General features: G+C 45.5%; 1 protein-coding gene across 1 annotated transcript in view; it reads left to right on the plus strand.

Annotated features, from left to right (window-relative positions):
- The window catches only part of LOC104622925 (inter-alpha-trypsin inhibitor heavy chain H5-like), a 50,449-nt gene that overhangs the window by 24,176 nt on the left and 7,957 nt on the right, over window positions 1-18,316 (plus strand). The window contains 2 exon segments of the mRNA XM_010289852.1: window positions 13,656-13,827; window positions 16,362-16,671. Of these exon segments, the coding sequence (XP_010288154.1) occupies window positions 13,656-13,827; window positions 16,362-16,671 (482 nt within the window).

Raw genomic sequence — 18,316 nt, forward strand, 5'->3', positions numbered from 1 at the left:
AGCTAAAAATACAGTCAGCCCTTGTAAAGAGTGCCCTTGCAGGCCAGCTGCGGTAACTATGACAAAGGACAGCTTTTAGGGTTGTATAAGCAAGGATGAGAGACATCAGCTGTGCACCCTTTTCTATAGTAACTCCTGGAGATTTTGTACTCTTCACTCAACTGCTTTCATGAAGTTAATGGCAAAGTGACTCAAATGGGCTCAGGATTTCATGCACACTGCAGTTCCCACAATCTAATCATGAGTCATTTCTTTTCCTCTCCCAAGGTTTTCCTACATGAATTTTTGTCTGTTTGTGCCATTCCTTTCTTCCTAAGATACCTCAGTCTTTGAAGCAACAAGATGTCCAGACCCAGTTGCAAACACATATGGTGAGACTAGTTGATCAGCTTAAATCAAATCATTCTTCAAATCAAATCAAACCAAATCTTCACTAGGTAAAGAACTGGCTGGATGGCCAAGCCCAGAGAGTTGTGGTGAATGGGGTTAAATCCAACTGGCGGCCAGCCACAAGTGGTGTTCCCCAGGGCTCAGTTTTGGGGCTGGTTCTGTTTAATATCTTTATCAATGGTCTGGATGAGGGGATCGAGTGCTCCCTCAGTAAGTTTGCAGATGACACCAAGTTGGGCGTGAGTGTTGATCTGCTTGAGGGCCGGAAGGCTCTGCAGAGGGATCTGGACAGGCTGGATGGATGGGACGAGGCCAACTGTATGAGGTTCAATAAGGCTCAGCGCCGGGTCATGCACTTCGGTCACAACAGTCCCATGCAATTCTTGGGGAAGAGTGGCTGGATAGCTGTGCAGCAGAAAAGGACCTGGGGGTGTTCATCGACAGCTGGCTGAGTATGAGGCCATCAGTGTGCCCAGGTGGCCAAGAAGGCAAACAGCATCCTGGCCTGTATCAGAAATAGTGTGGCCAGCAGGAGCAGGGAAATGATCGTGCCCCTGTACTGGGCACTGGTGAGGCTGCACCTCGAACCCTGTGTTCAATTTTGGGCCCTTCTCTACAAGAAAGACATTGAGGTGCTGGAACGTGTCCAGAGAAGGGCAATGATGGGTCTGGAGCACAAGTCTTACGAGAGGCAGATGAGGGAACTGGGGTTGTTTAGTCTGGAAAAGAGGAGGCTGAGGGGAGACCTTATCGCTCTCTACAACTACCTGAAAGGGGGTTGTGGTGAGGTGGGTGTTGGTCTCTTCTCCCAAATAACTAGTGATAGGATGAGAGGAAATGGCCTCAAGTTGCACCAGGGGAGGTTTAGACTGGATATTAGGAAAAATTTCTTTACGAAGAGCGTGGTCAAACATTGGACCAGGCTGCCCACAGAGATGGTGGAGTCACCATCACTGGAAGTATTCGAAAAACATGTAGACGTGGCACTTCAGGACATGGTTTAGGGGACATGATGGTGTTGGTTGATGGTTGGAAGTGATGATCTTAAAGGTCTTTTCCAACTTTAATGATTCTGTGATTAAGACCCTTGAGACATTCCCTTCACATCACTGAGACATATATTATCTTTGTGGGGAAAATCAGCTAATGTGCATATTCCTCCTGCAGTTTTCACAGCCTCTGAGCTCTGGTAATGTCTAGCAGACTCAATTGTGTTACAGCAGTCCATGTCCACTATGGATCTGGGCCTTTGTGGCATTCACCTTCTAGCACTGACAGGGAGGTTAGAGGTCAGGAAAGGAAAAATCTTGAGCATCATAATAAAAATTTTTTTCATGTGTTCAAGACTTTGCACGTCATTACTACTGTCCCACTGGCAAGGAAAATACTGGTTTTGTCCTCATGAGCTTTGTTCCTTCACTTGCAAAGAGACAGTAAGCTCTGTGCGGAATAGTTGCTTTTAACAGGAGCCAGAAGAGCCTGGGGAACGGGTTATATCTACAAGGTTGACTGGGAAGTAAAATTATTTGCCCTTTAAGCAGTCTGACCTTCTGATTTTTATGGTACCTTTGGCTTTAGAGGTGGAGGGGCACATAGCAGCTTTACATTGATAAAACTAGGAGAAAGAGGGGCCAATTATAGATTCACCACCTTGTGATTACTATGATTATCCCCAGCTCACTAAACATGGTGGACAAGGACATTTATCAGCCTGCAATTCAGTGTTATAGAACAAGCATGTTCCAAGCTATGAATGTGTTCACAAGTGGATGGATTTGCAGATGTTTTGCAGACATGTGGTAAAAGGTAGTGGTTTCAACCACAGATTCGTTTCACCTTACCTTTCCCACAGGCAATAAATGGCCACACACTCGGTTAAACAGTTGGCTACACCACAAGCCTGGCACATTGTCAGTGGTACTGTGCCAGACTGCAATTTTCTTTGAGGTTAATTGCACTAGGAGGAACTCAACTGAAGGTGGGACCTGCTGCGTATTTGAAAATGCTTCAGTTTATTTGCCTGCCTCCATCCAAGGGACACTGTTGGTACCCTTGATCTGTGACCCACACTGAGTGATTCTGAGGGCCCAAGTGCCTTATGTACACATATCCCTAAACCTCTGTGCCTCAGCACACAGACTCCCTCTGAGTAGTTTCAGGGTGGTGAGAGAGCAGACAAGCACCTGAACACTTGATGTTCTCACTCTAAACTCCACTGACTTCTGGTGGTTGCTGCAGTCTGCAAGCCTGTTGACTACTAGTCCAAATAATGGCTGCTGCCCAGGAGAACTACCTTAAATCACCAGGGGACTTTGGAAAAAATGCTAATTCTAATGACAGCCTTTAGTGAGTTTAAAGGTACTGTGAAGAGGAAAGAGTTGTCAGCTTTTCCATTTTTACTGGAAAACAGCAGCCTGAGTGAAGAAAGAGCTGTGTGCAGTGTCTCCAGCACTGACAGCTTCATGCAGCTGCCTCCTACTTGGGAATACACAACAGCTGTGTCATCTCAGTCCTCTCTGTAGACGTGAATACAGAATATAGGAACTACTACAGTAAATAAGACATCAGATCCATATAGACCTTAATTGCCCAGCTTCCAAGAAAGGTGCAAGTACCTGTCATGGAGCAAAATAATCTGCCTTCCCCAAACCCTAAAATTTATAAATAATGACAGGGTCATACAGAGAAACAAGTAACCTTTGGAGTAAGATGCCCTCAGATGTTCAAGACAGGGAGCATCTGCTTCTGGTCTCATGACTAACAGCCAACATGCCCCCAGCTGATTTGCTCCATGCTGAGGCAGTAGAAGTTGAGACTCCAGTCCACCTACAAATGGCAAACTTGACTGAGTTCAGAGTAAATAGGTTGCAAAGGCAAGTGCAGAGTTTGGCATAGAAATGCTTCTGAGGCTTGAACTGAAACCCCATGAGGACACTGAGAGCTCTCCTAAGGCTCCTAATGGGACCTTTGCCAAATCCAGCAAAGGATGAGCTGAAACAGGTGCTACTGAAGTGGCAGATACAGCCCAGTGGTCACCAGGCAAGTCCACAGTGAAAAGGAATGGGCTAAATCAAGCTGGGAAGTCAGTCCATGGATCAGGACCATTGAAGTCTACAACCAGGTTATAACAGAGCTAGTGACAACTACAGCATAACTCCTGATCTGAGATTCAGTCTAGGACTGAGGGCCCAGACTGGGGATTAAATGGACAGGAGTGTGGGTGGAGGCTCCAGGTGGGGCTGGTCAGAGCCTTTAAAGCCTATTAGCATGCTCAAGGCCCTGGCATACACACGCAAGTCTATGAAGCTATAGATTTGGGGTTCTTTAATTGTTCTTTCCAAGCTGGAATTATGTTTTTCCAGTTGCTAGAGCAATACCTGGAAGCCAGGCCTGGCTTCTATTCATGTTTTCATCAAGGATCAGTTATGTGAACTTGGGTAGGTGATTTTCTTTGTCTGTGCTTGTCTCTTCGCAGAGTCTTGTCTGTTTAGCTGGCGAATCTGTGGTTGGGCTTATGGCTGTACAAGATCCCCCATGTCTAAAAGACACCCGATCTTTGTCAAGACTTAAGCTATTAGTCTAACGCTGCTTGCAGCAACACTGTTATTTCCAAGTAAATACCCCTTCACCCAAATACAGGGTACTACACATTGCTGAACAGAGACAGTCTGTTTCTAACTGTGAAGAGCAGTTGAAGCTCGGAAGTGCTTGTGGGACCTTGTGTGGAAGCCTGCTGGAGTGAGGTCTTCCACGTTATGTTACTGTATGAAGTCATCAAAGAGTGTTCACAGGCAGTTCTGACTCTGCGGTCCACATGATGTAATTTGAGGTCCCTTAGGGATGAGGGATATCATACTACCTATGTCATGAGGAGAGAGTTTTTGCTTGGATAGTTATCCCTGATGTAGTGACTTCATCTTCTGCAAAACATCTGCTCTCTTTTCTGCAGAGTTTTGGGCACAGACTTGGCCTGTGGTCATGTCTGAGGCAGTGGCTTGGGATGGAAGTGGGCAGGGAAAGGGTTGGAGGCAGAGATGTGCAGGAGGGAGTGAGGCTCCTAGAGCTGGAGATGCTGAAGGAATTTCAAAACAGGGGAAAATGGGAAGGGGAGCAGGTGTTAGAGGACTGTGAGGGCCCTGTGGCAGACTCTCAGGTGGGAAAATGGGTAAGTTTGGGGTTTTTTTAAAAGACTAATTTAGTGCTCTTGTATTGCTTGGTGCTAACCCTGAGCAGAAGTGCTGGGTCTTTGCTCTAACAATCCAACCATGGTCACCATCCCTTATTTGTTGGAGATGAAAATGGGGACGATGCATCTAAAAGTAAGAGGTATCACAGTTCAAGGAAAAAGGGCCAGGGCTATGAGAGGAGGTGGCAACAGAGTCATGGCCTCTGCAAAGGGAGCTCTTTTCTCCGTGGAGAGGGAATATCTCTCCGTGAATGAGCAACACATCTCTCTCAGCAGGTTACACGCACCTGTAGGGTGTTCTGAGAAGGGGCTAGGAAGCTTCAAACCTGGCAGGCTTCCGACTGCTGAGGCACCCACTGTGAGAGAGTGGCTACATGATGAAAATGGAGGCTAATGAACATGAAAAGCATAGCAACCTGTGTCTCAGCACAACTCCGGCTGCATAATGTAGCAGCTAATGGTTGCTGAAGTCGAGGGGATGTGCTGTGGGCAGCCTCTTGGGCATGTCAACGCTTCCCAGCACTGGGTTGGTGGCTGGCCTGTGTGACAGAGAATGAAAATCCTGAGTTGTTGGAACAGTTTTCATGCGCTGGGACTGCATCTTCTGAGGATGGGCAGAGGGAGAGACGTCAAGCTCTGCATTAAGGGCATGGGGCACTTTTCCCTTGGTGTTGACCTTTTTGCTGCTAGCTCCATGGAAATTGTTTGTCATGCTGACAGGGTGGGGGGTTGAGTGTCCGACTGGCGTGTTATGGGATGTGAGCCCACTGAAAATGAGCTAAGCAGAAGACTAGAATGTGGCCTTCATACACTGCTGTGTCAGTCTGGCTGTCTGCCCAGGTAGCCCTGTTGTTTCCAGGGGGGTTATTTCAGTAGGGCACTGTGGGGCAGCCTCTAGACATTTCCCTTTGACTTATTGTACAGAAACGTTTCCAGCTCCAAATGTAATCCATACTGCACTGTTGAAAAATGCTTGAAGTAATGATGCCCGGTGCTGATAAGAGTTTGCCTCCTTAAAAATTTTTACAAACATTTATTTATATCCTCAACACTGCAGTGTGATTGCAAAGACTTAGCATCTACTCTGCCCTCTGGGCATGTGAAACTCCAGTTCCTGAGAAATAATCTTGCAGCTTTTCACGTATCTATTCTCACCATGCTGTTGGGTGCTAGAAAAGTGAGTTACCCCAACTGACAGCTAAACTTGTCCACATCCTCAAAGACAGTTTTACCTTCCACTGAGCAGAAATCCAGTGCTTAAATGCCCTGGTTGAATGTGAAGCTAAGTGATTTACTCAATATTAAGTGGAAAATCTTTTTCAGAAAAGACAATAGAAACAGTTGCTCTAAATGATGGAGCTTTTCTTTTGCAGACTGGGAAGCTACAAAGCAACTTTTTCTAAAGCCACACAGAGAGTCAGCAATGTTCAAGTTACTAGCAAGGGGTCTGTGATGTTCAGGCAGGAGAGACTGGACCATGCACTGGAGACAGACATTTATTGTCCAGAGCTCTACAACCAAACTCAGTCCTGTCACAGGCCAGTGTCAGTATAAAACAAAATGCTTGTTGTCCAGAATTGTGAAGGAGTTTTCCTTGCTTACATGATCAGTGTCTGCCAGGAAGAAAGCACAAAGATACATTGATGGGGAGAGGGTGAGCTGCAGTCCCTGAACTGCACGACGCTCTCTGCAGAGGAAGAAAGGGCAGATTGTCCTCCCCAAGAGGGGGATGGAGGAAGGCAAAAAAAAATCCCAGTATAGCTTCCTGGGTTAAAACCCATTTTTGGTACAAAAGTCCCTGTGCTCTGCTTGCAACTGGCACCTGATCTGCATTATGTGGGCAGAAAGGAAACGGGGCCATAGAGGAAAGCAAAACTCAAAAGATGTGGCTTCAAACCTTAGCAAGAATGACACTGCCCAAACCTCTGGTCTCTCTGTACCTCATCTCCTCCCTGTAAAATGGCAGTGGAGCTCATACCACCTTTCCCTTGGCTAGTGGATCCCAAACCAAATCTATGGCAGTACCTTGTCTGGCCTTGATAGCACCCTTTCAGGTGTGACTTTGATGTCAGCCTTCCCTTAACTCACAGTATTAATCCCTCTGACAGACTATGGGCAGAATTGGGCAGATATTGCTGTTGTAATTTGGAAAAGCCAGCTCTGGACCTTTTTATCAGCTGCCTGTGCATGTTTGGAAAGGAAAGATGTGAACCAAAGCATAGAGAATATTGAAAGGGAGTATCTTCTGTTTTTTTTTCCCTGTGCTTCCTTGTACTGTTTTGCCAAACAACATATTTACTTGTACTTGTCTCTTTCTCACTGCAGGAGATCTGGTTTCTGAGCCCTTCTCTGCTCTGTTGCACTCTCACACAAGTTATTGGATGGAGTTGTGGGTTCCTAATTCCCTTTGAGCTTATATCTTCTGCCTTAGCTCCTTTCTTGTCAAATACAGTCTCTCACAGGGAATCTGGAAGGACAAAGACAATTTTGTCTTCTAGTTGTGGCACCCTTCAGTATATGGTTGCAGATGATCCCATGGCTGCTGTCTGGAGACTGTCCTTGTGCAGCACTTTCAGCTGATGGATACTGCTTTCCAAAGGCTTTGGTGGGGAATGCTTTCCCCCCTGCTAGCTGTGCTCTTTAGACTGACTGATCTTGAGCCCACGCGGTTCCCTGGTGCTGGCTGAAGCTGGAAAGGGGCTGTGCCACTGGTGTCGACGTCTCACTGCCCAGCCACTGCGAGGGCAGATGCCAGCTGTGTTTGGGTGTGCAGGGTGTAGCCGAATATTGCCAAGTGATCTCAGAGGTACTGGTGGGGTGGGTGCTGGGAGGGCTCCCTCTGCATCTGGAAGCTGTTTCCAAGAGGGACTGAGTTACACTGCAGTGCTGCAGGGACCCACCATCCATACAGAATTGGATTCAGCATGAACTGAAAGTCTTTTGATTTTTTTTTTTTTTTTAATGGGCTGGCATGGAGCTTGCACAGAGGATGTGGGCCTAGGATGAAGCACTTACAAGTGCTCCTAGGCAATGGAAAGTGTGAATACGTGGGCTTGGGACATGCATTATAATGAGGTGCTTGAATTACCCCCTTGCTTCATAGCAGGGCTGATGTCTGCCAATACCACGGCATCTAACAACCACACATTGTCTCCCTTTGAACGGCACAGCTTTCAGGGTAGCCAGGCTTCGCCCTCACTCTGCTCCTCAAACAACCAAAAGACTGTGGGAGAAATGTCACTGGGACTCAGATTCCTCCTAAAAGGTGCCCAGATGGTCTGACATCATCCCAGATGTCTCTGAGGCATATCTTTGACCCAAGAAAGAGCTGAAGGCTCTCAGATCTCCCATGGGAGTGTATCTCTTCCCATGCTTTTCTCTGCCAGTGTTTAAGCAAAATGATGTCTGTCAGAGCTAGCCCCAAGAGCCAGGTACAAAGGTGAAAATTCACAGGCAAACTGGAGTGTAGCTGAAGGAGTTCTCCTCTTCCTGTTGTTGCTGGGCGTCAATACAGCCCTGAATAATCTTGGCTGTGATGCAGGGCCCTTAGCAAGCAAGAACCAAAAAAGCAGCAGATGTGTTGCAAGTCCAGGTATTGGTGTGGAAGTGTCAATGAAGACCAGAGCAGTGGCTGGGAGCTGGCCTGTCTCTGATCTTGTAAGCTTGAGAAGATACTATCTGCATATTCGTCATTTTTAGACAGTGCAAGCCCATCTTCAGCTTCTCAGCACTTCTGTAGGACAGATAAAAACTGATCACTCCATGGCAGCCACGGTCATCCCACTTGTCCTCAGCTGTAGACCATGACTTTTCTGCTCCAGATTTGGGGAGTGATATTTTGTAGCCCTGGAGTTGGCTGTTTCAAGCCTGAGGTTCCAGCTGTGCTGACAGCTCATTCACCAGCACAGCTTCTTGACCAAATTCAGTCTCTACCTTTCAGCTCAATTTCATCCATGCTAATTTGGGAGAAATGGAGGAATCCTCCTCCACCGAATTATCCTCTTTTAAATTCTTATTTAAAACTTGACTCACAGCTACAAACAATTCCCAACAGTAAAAAATTGATTTTTTTTCAGCTGTTCTGTATTACTACTTCCTGACATCCTCTCCTTTTATCCTTGCTCCACCCTCCACTCAAAATAGCATCTACTCAAGCAAACACATTGGGAGAAGTGTTTCACCTTACAGCATCTGGCACAAGAGTGCTGGACCCTTAAACTAGACTTCCTCAGTGTGAGTGGTTTAGATCTGTGTCCAGCTTATCCCCAGAATGAATGTGTCGTATGCCCAGCTGTGGAGGAACCATCTGGCCCCCACCAGGGAAGAAATGGTTAATTTTCTGCCTCGAAGGAGAGCGCCTTTGGCAGGAGTTTCGGTGCAATGACTCACTGAGGCCAGGCAGGACTGGAAGTGCAAAGACCCCATCCGCAAGGGGAGCAGCTTGGGAATCCCACAGCAGCCTCAGCCCTTGGCTCCTCGCAGCCAGGAGATGTTCCAGCTGTGTCCTTACAAGGCCAGAACAAGAAACCTGCTGCCGTGTCCTGACTAGAGCCGCTGCCAGGCACCCTCTGCACGAAGGGCTCTGCAAATCCCTGCCTGCAGGCTGGTGGAGACTGAAGGAGAGGGCTGGGCACAAGAGCACTCAGTCATAGCTGTGTACTCAAGGATTTCAAGCAGTGCACTTTTACTAAAATATTCTCCTCATTTAAAGCTGCTTTTGCCTGCCAGCTCCTGAATCACATCCAACCCTCCGGAGGGAAGTCACGTATCTCTCACAGCCCATTTATGGGTGAGGGATATTGGTAGCAAAGTCTGTGTTGCCACCCTGCGAGGACTGCAGACTTTAGGATAAACCTTGGAAGCCCTTGTGGGGTGAGAGGAGAGATGGAAACACAAAGGATGAGCCAGGCAATTCGGATCACTCTGGGAGAAGCAGAGAGTCAGTTCAGCTCCTTTTGGCCCCACTAAGCACTGTAACGCTCAGGATTAGGCAGGATTAGGTCTGGAGGTAAGTCCCACCTTCTCTATAGTTGAGCTACTCAGCCTCTTGGAGGCAATGCTGGGAGACAGGCACTTCCAGACAATGACTCAGCTCATCCTAAACCCTATCCAAAGCAGATGGGATGGATTACTCTCTGGAGGTGTCTTTCCCTGCCTAGAGAGGGATTACATGCAATGCCCAGCTTTCTGATGACCTAGTTGGGAAAGCTGAATCCCACCCTTCATTTTTACTGGGAATGAGGTAAAAGCTACAGGAGAATGAACCATATGGCCTCCCTCATTCTGTTTGCTTTGGAGCAAAATCATGTGCACACACACACATTGGTACATATGTTTGTAGATATATTATACAAAGTTGTTTTTTTTTTTTTTTAATTGCAGAGACAAGCACATGATAGAGATGCCAGAATCCAGGCTGTCTGTGAATCTGCATTAAAATATGACAGAACTTTTTCCTGGGCAAAACTGACTCAAACTCCATGGAAATTACTTAACTGTGACAAAAATAAGGAAAAAAAAAAAGTAAAAGAGAATGAAAGAAAGGGGGAGAGAGATGGTCCCAACCTCACATCTGAGCGTGTGGGGGAAGTGTTGTGTTTTCTAGGGAAGTCTGCTTCAGCTCCCTCCTGACCCCTCTGCAATTCCAGCTTGGATGTTCTGAATACACAAGCTGCACTGCTGCTCTGCATTGTTTCTCCTTTTCCTTTTCTTTTGGCTGAACGCAGGCAAGAATGTCAAAAGGAATTTCTGAGCACACTGGAGGTGAAATGCATCTCTCTGCAAGAAGGCCAAAGCAAGATTATTTTTCTTCTTGCCTTGTTCTCAGAAACAACAGAGCTGTTTGGGCCCAATAAATCCCTCTGAGAAAAGTGCAGTTAGACAGAATTGCAAAAAACTGCAAAGAGGGGTTTTGTAATGGGAAAGGTCAAGTGATGTTAATTATAATCAGAGCTATAATATGGATAATGAGACTTGGGGAGTTTCCCTCCAAATCATTGCTTCCAGGCACTTCTATTTCTTTCCCTTGCCTACCCTGAGGGGGAGTAGAGAAGGGATGTTGCACATGGGGAGCTATTGTGGTCTCATTGTTTATTGCTTTAACATCCTGCCAAAATTTCCTTCCTCAGCAGTTGGCATGAAGACCTGATTGCACTCACACAGGACAGAAGCTTCTCCATTTTCACTTTCTGCTTACTTTGACCCCATTTTTTGAGGGGCAGATGCACGGGCCACTCTTGTTATCATGAAATAAATCCAAGAGTCCTTTTCTCCACTGTGCGATTGTTGCTTTGCCCTTCTACGCATGCGGGAGAGATGGCTTGGCCTACTGGATCGAGAGGTGGAAACTCCCAAGTTCTGGAAAGCTCTCTATTTGTGGCCTTAACACCATTACTAAAGTAGTCTGTGCCTGGGTTTTCACTTCTGTAAAATGGGACTGTGAATGTTTGAGTGTCCTTCTGAAGGGTCATGTCATGTATTATCTGATGCATTTTTATAATACAAAGGCTATTGTAAAAGAGGAGATGAGAGCATAAAACCTTCCCTTCTTTTTAAAATAACAGCTATTTAGCTTGTCTTAGCAAGTTCTCTATGGACTGTTAGGCTAGGGAGACAGCCTTCATGTTTGGGGCAGGCATTCATCATTTTGAAGGTTTGTTTGGTGCACATCATGATGTGAACCTAGAGAGTTTCTCCCCTTCTCTTTGAAAGAGCCTCTTCCACCAGCATTTGATTTAGTATTTTTATCTATGAAACACTCATAAAATGCATGGTGGTGAGACGTGGAGCAATGTTCCAGCTAAGCAAATAGAGGGATGAATCCTCTGATCCCTACAGAGGAAAGAAACAGGCAGGGAGGGACTCCAGACCTGGCTCCAAAATATTTGAAGCTATGGGAAATATTCCCCTTAGCTTCAGATGGACTGGAAGCCAAGTCACCAGCTGGGAGGATTAGAGATTCCACTGCGGTGGGTAATTTGTTTGCAGTTGCATCATTGCATCATCAGCTTCAACGTAGAATCCAGAGGGATATTGATGACACAGCTTGATCAGTCCTTTGAGCTCCTATCCAAACTGTCTTTACATAGCAACATCAGGCCTAGAAACATGTGGTTTCCAGCACTGCTGATTACCTTTTGTATTTTTTCTGGACAAGCAAGCTCTTCACATATTTCCCTGCTAGGCATGGGAGACACCTTTAAATGCTGATGAGTCCACCATATTATTTCTTGCATAGCTTTCCTTGGAATTTGAAAGGCTTAATGGTGGCCAAGAAGGGGCAGAGTTAAGAAGCTGCTGATCCCTCTGCTTACAGATATTGTTTTGTATTCCTCCCATGTGTTTTGCATCCCAATGTATGTTTGCATGGATGGAGGCTGTTTGTGGGCATGTTCTCTCAGCTCATCTTACTAAGCTGAAGTTTGGCTCCCTGCAAACACAGCTGCATGACTGCTAAATCAAAGTTAGTCACACTGGGGAATACTGGACACATCTGCACTTTTCCTGTTGACTTAGTCTCAGTGGTCTGTCTTTTCCACCACCCAGGAACCTTAACCTCTCTTGCTATGAACTTGTCTTGATACCAGCTGTCCTCGTTTCAGCCACGGTAGAGCTTGTTTTCTTCACAGAAGCCAGTGTGAGGCTATGTTTTCGATTTGGGATGAGAAAATGTTGATAAGGTGCTGATGTTTTGAGTTGTTGATAGTAGTCAAGGACTTTTCATGCTGGCCTGCCCGTGAGCAGGCTGGGGGTGGATGGGGAGCTGGGAGGGGACACAGCCAGGACAGGCTAAATGATGACATCAGCTTCCCTCACTCTGGTTGCCTATATTCACATAGGATGATGAACAGCAGAGCAATATAATGTTGGCATATTGCTGGAAAAACAACATGCCTGGGACAAAACTGGCTAGCAGGTAGAATCTGTAATGACTAGTCAGGGCTTCTTTTTATATCTTATTCGTTTGAACATATTGTCTTAACATTGTTAATTGCTGGAACTCGTCACTGGAGTATTGTAGTTTAGCCTCAGCCAGCAATTAAGCACCACGCAGCCGCTCGCTCACTCCACCCCCCCGAGTAGGACGGGGAAGAGAATTGGAAAAAACCTCATGGGTTGAGATAAAAATAGGACAGCAAGACAGGAGGAAACAATGATAACAACAATAATGATACCGACAACGGAATGTACAAGAACGAATGATGCCCAGTGCAGCAAGTGCTCACCACCCAGCGATCGATAGCCTGTCCCGGAATGTACAAGAACGAATGATGCCCAGTGCAGCAAGTGCTCACCACCCAGCGATCGATAGCCTGTCCCCAAGCAGCGATTCCCTCCCCCCAGCTAACTCCAGTTTATGTACTGGGCATGGCGTTATATGGTCAGCTGTCCTGGCTGTGCCCCCTCCTCGCTGGCAGAGCATGGGAATTTGAAAAGTCCTTGACTTAGTATCAGTATTAGAACTACTTAGCCACAACTAAAAACTTCAGTGTGTTGTCAATATTATTCTCATATCAACTCCAAAGCACAGCACTATACCAGCTATCGGGAAGAAAAAACAACTCCATCCCAGGCAAAACCAGGACAAGTATGTATATACCAAGCAGTATCCTAACTATGAACAGAATTTTGGTATCCTTGACATATTTAGAGGTATTTCAACTTGTAAGTAACCATTTTAACCATATGCCACTTACAGCTTATTGGAAGTCTAGAGGGCTTTAGAAGAATTCTATGAGGCTTTTGGTATTAGTCAACATTATTCAGTAACTCTTAGTTCAGGGCATGTTCTCCCAGTCACTGGGAGCTTTCATCCTAGTTGTCATGCATGAGGTTAGATCCAGGCATGTCTCACATCTTTGCAAGATCTTTTGGGCAAGAGTTCTTTTGTCTTATATTTACACCTGCCACCACAAAGATTAGACTTTGAGACAAGGAAGGGCATCTCAATTCTCTTCATAAGCCAAACTGGCAGTGTAGAAATATCTGTCTGATCAGTAAACATCTTAAGAATTAAATTCTTGCCCACTAAAGCAGTGACAGTTATCCCTACTGGTCTCTTTTTTTCTTCTCTTTCTAGACCAAAGAAGCTCTCTTCACAATTCTCCAGGATCTAAGGCCTGAAGACCACTTCAATATCATTGGCTTTTCCAACCGAATAAAGGTCTGGCAGCAGGACCGGATGGTGCCAGTTACTCCAAATAATATAAGAGATGCCAAAAAGTACATTCATAACATGTCACCTACTGGAGGTACGATCCAGGGATATGAACGGGATTAATTTTGCTACCCAATTAGTACAGCAGAATGGAGAGTGGTGAATGTGGTCCTGTAGCATGTAGCAATAAAAAGACATTGGGACTTAGGTCATGGGATAAGGGGGCCCCTTCCTTACCTCCACTCGGGGTTATGTGACAGAATGCTATGTGCCCTTTATCAGTGTACGTGATGGGAAGGTGTCCCCACATCCAGTCATGTGACTTGTTATACTTATTAAAGCCAACTTGGGCCCGTTCTCCCATTTATCTGGAGAGAGAGAGTGGGAAAGTTCCCAGCGTTATTTCATGAGGACACAGGAAAAAACACCATATCCTGGTGAAGGACACACAGGGCCAGTACTTGTGCAGTTTCTGAAAGCCTGTGCAAAAGCAGGCATGTGATTTTTGTCTGGGCTGGAAACTCCAGGGATGGACTACCCAGTGTGGGCTGTGGGACTGCCTTCTGCAAGACCTGGTTTCTCACCTAGTACTGTCGTCTTGTCTCTGCCAAGGAGCATCCAGAATGACATTTAAGAATTTTTTGTCCCTTTTTGCTTATGTCTTGTTGCCAGCAGTGATGGGGAGAGGAGGAGACCCCAGAACAGTGGCAGAGTGCAGGCATGATTTTGAATTTGATTCACTGGCCTTCTATGAGACTATGGACACTGGTATAAAAAAAAACCATAGCGAGGGTTGTAATCAAACATACTTTGGCAGCTGTGCCCATCCTAGCTGAGCACTCCCCTGGTAAGCAGAGAGCTGCAAAATGACCTGTGCAAATCCTTCCCCATGCAAGCAGTCACAGCTGGTTGAAGGTCACACAGGGCCTTCCCATGGCTGCCTCTGAGCAGTGACCCCTCCTAGCAAAGGAAACTCTCTGATGGAAAAACACAGCAAACAGGACGGTTTGCCATACTGTTTGTATTGAGAGAGGAAGAGTTTAGGAAGTGGTCAAGGGACCTGCCCAGTTAAACAATTACCAATAGTGGGACTAAACTCAGAGTACAAAGCTTTTGACTCCTAAAATGCCAAAAGAGCTGTGCCGGAACCAGCTGAGTTTGCCCATGAACCTGCCAGAGAACAAAAGTAAAAGGAAATTATTAACTCAGGTTCAACAGGAAGGTGCAGTGATTGTCCACTACAGGCCAGTGGTACTTTAGTTTTGGCTAACTCTGCATTTTCCCTGTAAAGGTGCTGTTGCTTGAGTATCTTCCAGTGAACGTGAATGTGCTCAGAGTCACTGATCACACACAAAGAATGCTGTGCTTACACCGCTGTGTCACACTCACACACCACAGAAATGGGAACAAAATACTGCTGCTAAATATTTGTGCATGTGGCAAAAGGCAGTTTTCAGTGCTTGGTTGCTCTGATGTGGCTGGGTTTGAAATGACACGATCTGCCATATGGGATGGTTTTCTTTTGTTTCTGGGAAAAAATTCTTTCTGAAATTTTGGATCTGGATAGAGACTGAAAGAGTATTAGGATATTTAGGTGCAGGATTTTGGTTCAAAACCATTTTGCAAAAAAACCATTTTGAGGACTTTTCAGAAGTCTTAGCTCCTTTCCTGTTCCTTGTCTTGCTGCAGTCATTGGAGCTGTGCACGCTAAATTTCTAGGTACATGATGCATGGTCAGACCTGCTAGCACATCCTTGCTGATAAGCTCCATAGATCTCCCCTTCTGGACCCCTAGAAGGAGTCTGTTGTGTAGTCTGTTCACCTGCTTTCTTCTGAGAGCTGTTTTTAACCCCGTTGTACCGATCTTGCAAAGATTCTACAACCAATCTCTCTTTGCTTTGACTAGCACAAAAAATACATGGAGCAAGGAGATGCCTGTACTCATTTTCCTGCTTTCTTTTCTTCTGAACAAGCAGTTGGTTTGAATCCTTTTCATGGCTATTCTTCTAAAGTACATCTATTCCCTCATTTCTTTTCTGTTTTGTCCCTCTCTCCCCACTTCAGGCAGCTCCAATTCTTCACTAGCCAGTTGTTTTGTGAAAATACACTCCTTAGCTAACAAAGCCATTTTTCTTCCCTTTAAACTTGTTAGCCCCTGGGGTTTGAAGAACAAACCCAACCACTTGTTTTCCCATTTGAAGGCTTTTTTCCTCTTCAGATCTTGTGCCCTTCAGACAAAATGAGCAGAACTTGTTTTCCAAGCTCAGATACCATCTGGGAGAGTCCCTAATTAATTTTAACTGGTTTTGTATGTACTGGCAGGACATGGTATGTGCTGTGACTCTGCTTACCATGGCTGACTATTGTACACCGAGACATTCAAGGATACAGCAATTTCAGATAATAAACCGCAATTCATAATTCAATTCATAAGACTGTAAACACCTATCCCAAACTGGTCCTAAGTAACGGAGCTGAACTGAGTTAAAGGGCTAGTGCAACCTCATGTAGAGAAAAGGAACATCCTGATGAAGAGACATGCTGTCGTCATACTAAAGGGAGCTTAGGGAAATTATTTGTACCACTCTTAGAAGGAGAAATGAGCTAATCATTTTGGTACCTTCCCAGGGACTAATATTAACGGTGCTCTCCAGACTGGTGCAAAGCTGCTGAATGATTACATTGCTCAGAACGACATCGATGCGAGGAGCGTCTCTCTGATCATCTTCCTCACGGATGGGAGACCCACTGTTGGGGAAACACAGTCATCCAAAATCCTCGGCAACACCAAGGATGCCATCCGTGATAAATTCTGCCTCTTCACCATTGGCATTGGCAATGATGTGGATCACAAGCTGCTGGAGAGAATGGCACTGGAGAACTGCGGCATGACAAGGCATTTCCAGGAGGATGAGGATGCAGCCAGCCATCTCAAGGGGTTTGTTCTACTTTTTCCATGCTTATATCTTCATTGGGTTCTCTGGGTAAGGGTTTTGGGAAGGAAAATCCTCTAAGGAGACATCACAAGAGACGAGTTTCTCTGAGGCTCAACACAACCTCTCTCTGGTTGAGAGAGGCACAGTATGCTCAGATACTGAGGATGCCTACCCAGAAATTGCCTCCTTCCTAGGAGACACTCTAAGCTGTACTGGAACTTCACAGCCACTCAGAACAAGGCTTTTGTTTCCCTAATTCAGATAGTTGTTTTGGGCATGTAGACCTGGAGAAATGGGAGGCATGGGTGTCACCTCTCCGCAGGTGGGCAGAAGGAGGAAAGGATGCATTATTTGCTTCAAATTGACAACATAAACAGCATGGAGAGGCTCAGAAATGGAGATTCCAGTTTGGGGCAGAAAATTATTCCTTTATTTTTTGAAAAAGATAACTTTATGTCCAAACTGCAAAATATTCAACTTCTTTGAAAAATACACAAGGGTAATTCCTGGGATGACCGTGTAGTTGTTTCATTCCCTCATTCTTTGTGACCCAAATTCCTAAGAAGTTTCCTGTAATCTTCATCATTCAGTAGGACCAGAGATTATGTTCCTCTTCTGTGACCAGGGAGTTGTAGTTCAAGGGAGCACCCTAGCAAGGAACAGCAAAAAGACAGCTGAATCGCAGCTCTGTCTAAAATGCCAGGCAGTGTGTCAGTACTTCCTGGAAAAAATGTTTGGTTTTCACTCCCGAAATGTTAGTGTTTTGAACCTCGGAAACCAAAGAGACAGTCATTGAACAGAGACCTCTCGCCTAGCTAGTGTCTAATTCACCTGGAGCAATGAGACCATTCCCTTTCCACTAGAGCTTTTCTTTCTGTGGTGGTTATGCATGGACAATAGCGTCTCCCTTTTAAACCAGATTTTGTAGATCCATCTGCCACTCCGCCCATGTCATTTGCTTCTCAGAACATGCATTTTGGATAGCAAGTGGCATTCCCTGGCAAACAAAAGATATGCTGATGTCATTCATCAGCCTGTCAATGGGCTGCAGGGACCCAGCACTGCAAGTACTTGTTCAAACACCTCTATGTGATAAACAGCTCACTGTTTATCAAGTTCAGTGATGGCAAATCCATTTGGCATCTGGTGCCAAATTTATACAGAAAGGCACAATCACTTGCTGGAGGCCAATTCAAATCACTGTTGAAGGGAAAATCTACATGGGTGCCAATGTAATTTCTGATTTTTGTGGTCAGTGGGTTGTATTTTTACACAGATACTGCCTTGCACTGTACTATGAGACAGGTTGTATCCCTCACTCCACTATTTGTTATACCCCAGGAGTTATTTCACAGAAAGTTCTCATGTTTTAAAATGCATTGAGGTCTCTGCATCAAAGAGACTGAGTGCTTAGAGAGACTTTAAAATAAAGGCAACCAATTCAGGCTTTGGGTTTCCTTGGAGAGAGAATAAAACAGAAAGTGTGACTCCAGCTTCCAGACAATCTGTTTAAGCAGATGTGAAAAATAAATGCAGCCTGAATTTAAAAAGGGCTGAGACCAGTTCTTTGTTTATTTACCAGATTAGACTGAAATGACTTGCCAAGGGATGAGGAGTCTGGCATTTAAATGGGAAATATGGCATTCC

The sequence above is a fragment of the Phaethon lepturus genome, unplaced genomic scaffold (assembly GCF_000687285.1).
Source record: "Phaethon lepturus isolate BGI_N335 unplaced genomic scaffold, ASM68728v1 scaffold1966, whole genome shotgun sequence".
In the NCBI taxonomy this organism is placed as follows: Eukaryota; Metazoa; Chordata; class Aves; order Phaethontiformes; family Phaethontidae; genus Phaethon; species Phaethon lepturus.